At 33.6% G+C, this 5499-nt stretch overlaps 2 protein-coding genes across 2 annotated transcripts; one reads left to right on the forward strand and one right to left on the reverse strand.

Moving 5' to 3' along the window:
* Positions 1-1448: 1448 nt before the first annotated feature.
* On the forward strand, positions 1449-3411 carry LOC113498963 (replication protein A 32 kDa subunit-like). Its single transcript, XM_026879236.1, has 6 exons — positions 1449-1622; positions 1701-1783; positions 1883-2101; positions 2188-2373; positions 2892-3103; positions 3220-3411. The coding sequence occupies exons 1-6, from the start codon at positions 1613-1615 to the stop codon at positions 3302-3304; spliced, it is 795 nt and encodes a 264-aa protein (XP_026735037.1). The 5' UTR covers positions 1449-1612; the 3' UTR covers positions 3305-3411.
* Positions 3412-3519: 108 nt separating this feature from the next.
* LOC113498964 (LDLR chaperone boca-like) lies at positions 3520-5128 on the reverse strand. The gene is made up of 3 exons (XM_026879238.1): positions 4787-5128; positions 4317-4571; positions 3520-3894 (listed from the first exon to the last, which is right to left on the reverse strand). Exons 1-3 carry the CDS (start codon positions 4915-4917, stop codon positions 3720-3722), a joined length of 561 nt encoding a protein of 186 aa, XP_026735039.1. The 5' UTR covers positions 4918-5128; the 3' UTR covers positions 3520-3719.
* Between the last annotated feature and the right edge of the window lie 371 nt (positions 5129-5499).

Consider the following 5499-nt stretch of genomic DNA (forward strand, 5'->3'; position numbering starts at 1 on the left):
TTAACTTTAACCATTTAATTTTAAGCAATGTTTAGTTTAATAACTGTTTCTTTTACTGTCTCATATTTGATATTTCAATCAATCAGGACAATAACGGCAACATACGTTAACAAAGCTTCGGCTGTGATCTTGTGACCTGAATTAGATGATTATTATAAATGATTGTTTTTTATTTACTTACCTTAAAGTTACCGTTAACCTTTCTTCGGCTGGAATGGTGCAACGATAATTTGTAGTCTTTTTTGTTATATGTACTCTTAACAAATCTGTCAATTTTAAAAATTGCCAATATTCCATACGATAATACTCATAAAATTTAAGGCTGTCATTATTCAATTCCTCGAAAATGGTGTGAAACTCCCCATGGATTAATCGATTCTTGCAAATATTTTTTGCCCATATTTGTCTTCGCTTGCGCTTTCGTTTGTTTTGTTCAGCTTCAAACAATCTTGCTAGCAAATATATTTCTTCATCGGAGCTATCTAAATCCATGTTCCGAAAAGCACACGTTAACACCGAAAACAAAACTTGAACTGCGTGGAATACTGGTACTGCCTTTGCAGTGTATCCACCCGGCTCCGAGCGCATCCGACCGGCTGCGAGCACATCCGATCGGGTCCGAGCGCATCCGCTTTCAGGCCGATTCTAGCCGGTCTATGTGGAATAGTTGACGATTCCGCTCCGACCAACTCCAAGCGTATACGATCCGGTCTGTGTGAAAAGAAATTATTAATTAATTATTTGATGGACATTGTTGCAGCAACCTCACGAGCTGTGACGGAAAGTTATCGAAATCCACAAGAAGGCCTTGTTGTTTTTTTAAATCTTCATAGTCCATTCGCGTGATAGTAAGCACGCACAAAAACGTTGGATCTTCATCGTCGGATAACGATATTCTCTGTATTATAATGAATAATTAGAGATACAATAATTTTTATAGGTATAATTTTAAAGCATTAATATTAAATAAATGCAAAGTAGCCAACCAGAGTATCAGTTTCAAAAAGTTTGTCAATTGTTACAGTCACATCTTTCTTGCAGTCTTCAAAACCTCTTTTGAAAGTTATGTAATATTTTCCTTTATGAAACATTTTGCAAGTCATTGTTGTGGATAAAACATAGCAATAAAAACGAGGGATCTAAGTTTTTCCCGACAAAACAAAGTTTGCGTCAACAATAATCAGTTTTGAATACAATATTTCTGTCACTGTCACTGGTCAGTTATTCCATAGATACTACTGGTAAGTTTTTCTTACCACAGGTAAAAAGTAAATGAAGTACCTGCCGTAGACACTCAAAGAAACGCGAATAATCTACTCATAGATTTAGAATTACATTGTGATGCTTTATCTAGGAATCTATTAAATAAACTAAAATCACAGGGCTGAATGATTTGACGTAGGCAACATTTAGATCATAATTAAAGCTATCTGTCAAGAGTGTCAAGTTTTCGGCGCGCAAACGACGTGTTTAATCTTGTTCAACGCAACCGCAAATTCGACGGATTCTAGCCAAACTAAATAAGAATCAAATTATTGGTTATTTGTCTCGAGTACTTACTACCACATAGTTTTCTTTAGTCCGATTTGTAGGAAATAACTTATTCCGCAAAATGTGGAACGGTAAGTACAAACAAGAACCCTATAGTACTTACCGGTTAATAATATAATTGTTTTATTGGATTCCAAATTGTTTTTCAGATCAGTCTGCAGTTGGAGGAGGATTTTTCAACTCGCCAAATCAATTTGGTAATGTTAACACTCCAAACCAGGCTCCGAAAACAGTAAGTGCAGATTACAGATTGCAGAGATTATACAAACTGTATTAGTTTTTTAAACTATTGATGTGCAAGACAACCCATTAACCACTCATTCTTATTTAGGGTCGTAGAGCATCCCGTACAGCACCAATTGTAATTAGACAAGCTCTGCACAGTGGAGATGATGGTGTTAAAATATGGGGAACAGAAATTCAGATTGTATCAATTGTAGCCCGTGTCAGGAACATTCGTATGCAAAGCACCAAGATCACATACACAATACAAGATATTACTGGCAGGATGAGAGCCGTCCTCTGGCTGGACCAGGAGGCTGATGAAGATGTAAGAGACCATTTTGACCCATAGACCTTTACCTAGCTACTTCATACTTAATCTCTACTTTAAAACATTGCTTTCTCTGTTCCTAGGATAAGGCCGCACCCAAGGTGCAAGTAAATGATTATGTCCAAGTTTATGGGACAGTCAAGACCAACAAAGGGAAGAAAGTAATAATGACATTCAAAGTAATGCCAGTTACTGATGTGAATGCTATTACATTCCACTATTTACAGTGCATTCATAATAAAGTCAAAATGGAGGCTGATTCAAAGAAGGTAAGCAGATAAAGCCAATTTTTTTTAATGATGGCAGTTCCTATAACCTTTTCATGAAACATCTGAGATGAGTGTCCCTACAGTGTTGATATGGAACTGAATAGTTTTATAATTTTCAATAAAAAATGCTATTGTCCTGAAAGAGTGGACCACATCACTTGAAAACAAATAACTTAAAAAATGTTACAGACTAGAAAAGGACAGATCTAAAAAGTTACTTTGTTTATAAGTGTAATTTGTCCATAGTTAAATATATTTAGAAATCTATAACTATGTTTATCAATTGTCTAGTACTCGTAATACAAGCTTTGTCTAGTTTCAGACCAGATGGTATTGTGTGTGTCATATTATTCTTATTGTATTTGAACTAAAGAATCAAAAGGTCCTTAGAAATCTTTGTTAAAAAGTTATAGAAAAAATGTTTCTGTTTTAAAAGCTTTATTTATGCCATGTTCAAGAAGTACACATTCTTACCTAATTAATGGAACCTTTACCACATTTCAAATTTTATTTTACAGGAAAAAGTCACCAATAACAATTCCACATTCCAAAGTGGATTACCAGCTAATTCCATGGTTGGTGTAACAGAAAGTACAGGGTCTGTAAATGGCCTGAACCCACGTCAAATGATGGTATTTAATCTCATAAGGGCTTCAACCCAAGAACAGGGTATTAGTAAGCAAGACATGTATTCTACATTAAAAGACCGTATGTCACAAGTTGAGTTTGAGTAAGTATACAAAGTTCTTTTTTATACAACTTGTTACTCTGCATTTGAAATTAGTTTGTATAACATACTTATGACTTATAATTTAAAAATATACATGTTCTATATTTTTTTTATAGGAATATTTTGGAATGGATGTGTGGCGAGGGTCACATCTACTCAACTATTGATGAAGAACATTTCAGAGCTACCGATGCTTTCTAAGACTCTCCTAACACTGAAACCTGAATTATTTTAAAGTTAGCTTGATATATTAGACTATGTCCTAATCATTAATTATTTTCATAAATAAAAACACTTTATAAAAGTAAGTAATTTATTTTTAGTAAACGAAATTACTTATCCTTTCTAATTTTTAATACCTTTTACAATGATTAAGTAAAAAAATATATTTACAGCAAAGGAATGGATACAACAGATCTTATAAGGAGGTTAAAATATAATAAATATAAGTAAAGATATTGACTGTTCATTTACACTTATCATTTACAAAAACAAGTTATGGTAAACAACTGATTGGATACCTACAAGAAATTGTAATTATTGTAATATCTGTTATCAAAAATAAATTATTTTGATAAGAGCAATAATGCACATAATAATATATTGTATTTTAAACTTATAGTTCATCTCTGAGAGATTTGTTTTTAATGTCAGGTTTCTTTCCAGGATATGTTTGACTTTCTAATTGAACCTCTTTCAGTTCTTCCTGCTCCAATAGGAATTCCTTAGCTGTCCAAGCCTGGGCTCCATCCTTGAACATAAATATTGCCCTGTCATCGTCCACAAGGTATCTGAAATAAGAAATAACAAGAATAAGGTTATTAATGTCTACTTATAATTATAGATAATACTCATAATGTTGTTATAGATGTCAGGGATAGTTCAAGTCTGTTCAATTTGCATTTGATAATACTGCATATTTGTAAATTTTAGCTAATTAGTTTTCACAGTCAAATTTGTTGAAAAAGAATTAGGTAGTTTCTTTCCCCTGTAAAACAGTAGTTGTAGATTCACAGACTAAACATGGTAGATTTGCATATTTACACACCCCAAACAAAGTTAAATGTTCTCTTTAGTGATTTGAGTATTTAAAGTTATATCAAAACATCATACCATGTAGCTAGCTTATCAGAATACCACATTGTTAAAAACAGTTTTTGGTTTTATATAAAATAACAAGACCTTAAAACCTTTCTATGAAAATCATCCTTACCTTTCAACTTGAATATGGTTGCTCCATAGACTAGTCTGCCAAATCTTAGTAATTTCTTCAGTCCTAGCTCTAGAAGGTTTGTTAGCAACTGACACAAACATCATGAGAGTTTGACCCTTCTTGGTAGCTTGTAATACACTCTCCGGATTAGACATGTCTAATTTTGTAAAGTCTACTGATGGCGGCTTCCTAAGATGCTCTGGCAGTTCATCTTCTGGAAGTGGCTCCTCATCTTCTTCCCATTGATCAAAAAGTCTGAAAAGGATGATTTTTCGTATGTGAATAAAAGGGTGCTGAAAAGAGGCATTTTGTAAAGGTGTTGGCCTAACGGTGATCGAAAAAATGCTTTTGAATAGTACATTAGCTGTTATTAGCGCTATAATATGGACATAGAGTAATTTATTTAGATTCAGGTTAGAATAACGGGATCGAGAAACAAGAAGTCGAACATAGTTGTATTATTCACATACCTTTCCATGTCAGCATCGCTAAAGTCTCTTATGTCTTTTTTAGCCCAATCAGGCTTTTCCTCATCTTTTTTCTTCTTAGCAAAACTAGCCGAAATACATAACAAAACTAAAAGAAACACTATTTTTGCCATTGTAAACAAAGTCTATACTTGCAGTTGACTTGATAATAATGGTCTATATGCCAAGTTGCAAACCTAGAATGTTCTTCTTAAGTCGCATAAAGTATTTTGATACTGCTAAAATATCGCCGCTGGTTGCGAATGTTACGATTTCGGGAAGCAATAAGTCGGGACGCCGAGTACCACCTACCTACCGGTAAAGGTTGCAACTTTGACACTGACAGAATGAATGAATGAACCAACAGCACCGTCAGTCAGGCAATGTTCAAAAGTAACGCGTGGAACTTTTTTAAAAATATTACCTTATACTGAAATAACTACGATTGAATTTACTTTATTTATTATTTCCAGTCTACCGCATAAACACTTATCACTACTTTAATCAAAATATATCATTTGAAATTTATATTTCAGTCATGGTCTTGATTGCATTTACTATATCTTAGATAAGATGTGAATGCACATTACACTTAAAACTAATCTTGACCCAATCTCGGTTTAGCCATAAATTGAGCACCAAATTATATTTATAGTCTGTATTTACTAAGGGAAATATTACGAGTGCAACACTGGTTACGAGTTCACTCACTGTCA

Source organism: Trichoplusia ni, chromosome 11 (genome assembly GCF_003590095.1).
Source record: "Trichoplusia ni isolate ovarian cell line Hi5 chromosome 11, tn1, whole genome shotgun sequence".
NCBI classification, from domain to species: domain Eukaryota; kingdom Metazoa; phylum Arthropoda; class Insecta; order Lepidoptera; family Noctuidae; genus Trichoplusia; species Trichoplusia ni.

Bases quoted from the DNA above. Each gene is read 5' to 3' on its own strand.
- LOC113498964 (XM_026879238.1), bottom strand. From the start codon at position 4,917: ATGGCAAAAATAGTGTTTCTTTTAGTTTTGTTATGTATTTCGGCTAGT. The intron at 4,572-4,786 runs GTATGTGAATAA...CATCCTTTTCAG, and splicing joins AGCGATGCTGACATGGAAAG to ACTTTTTGATCAATGGGAAG. The intron at 3,895-4,316 runs GTAAGGATGATT...TTCTTATTTCAG, and splicing joins AACCATATTCAAGTTGAAAG to ATACCTTGTGGACGATGACA.
- LOC113498963 (XM_026879236.1), top strand. The intron at 2,102-2,187 runs GTAAGAGACCAT...CTCTGTTCCTAG, and splicing joins ACCAGGAGGCTGATGAAGAT to GATAAGGCCGCACCCAAGGT. The intron at 3,104-3,219 runs GTAAGTATACAA...TTTTTTTTATAG, and splicing joins ATGTCACAAGTTGAGTTTGA to GAATATTTTGGAATGGATGT.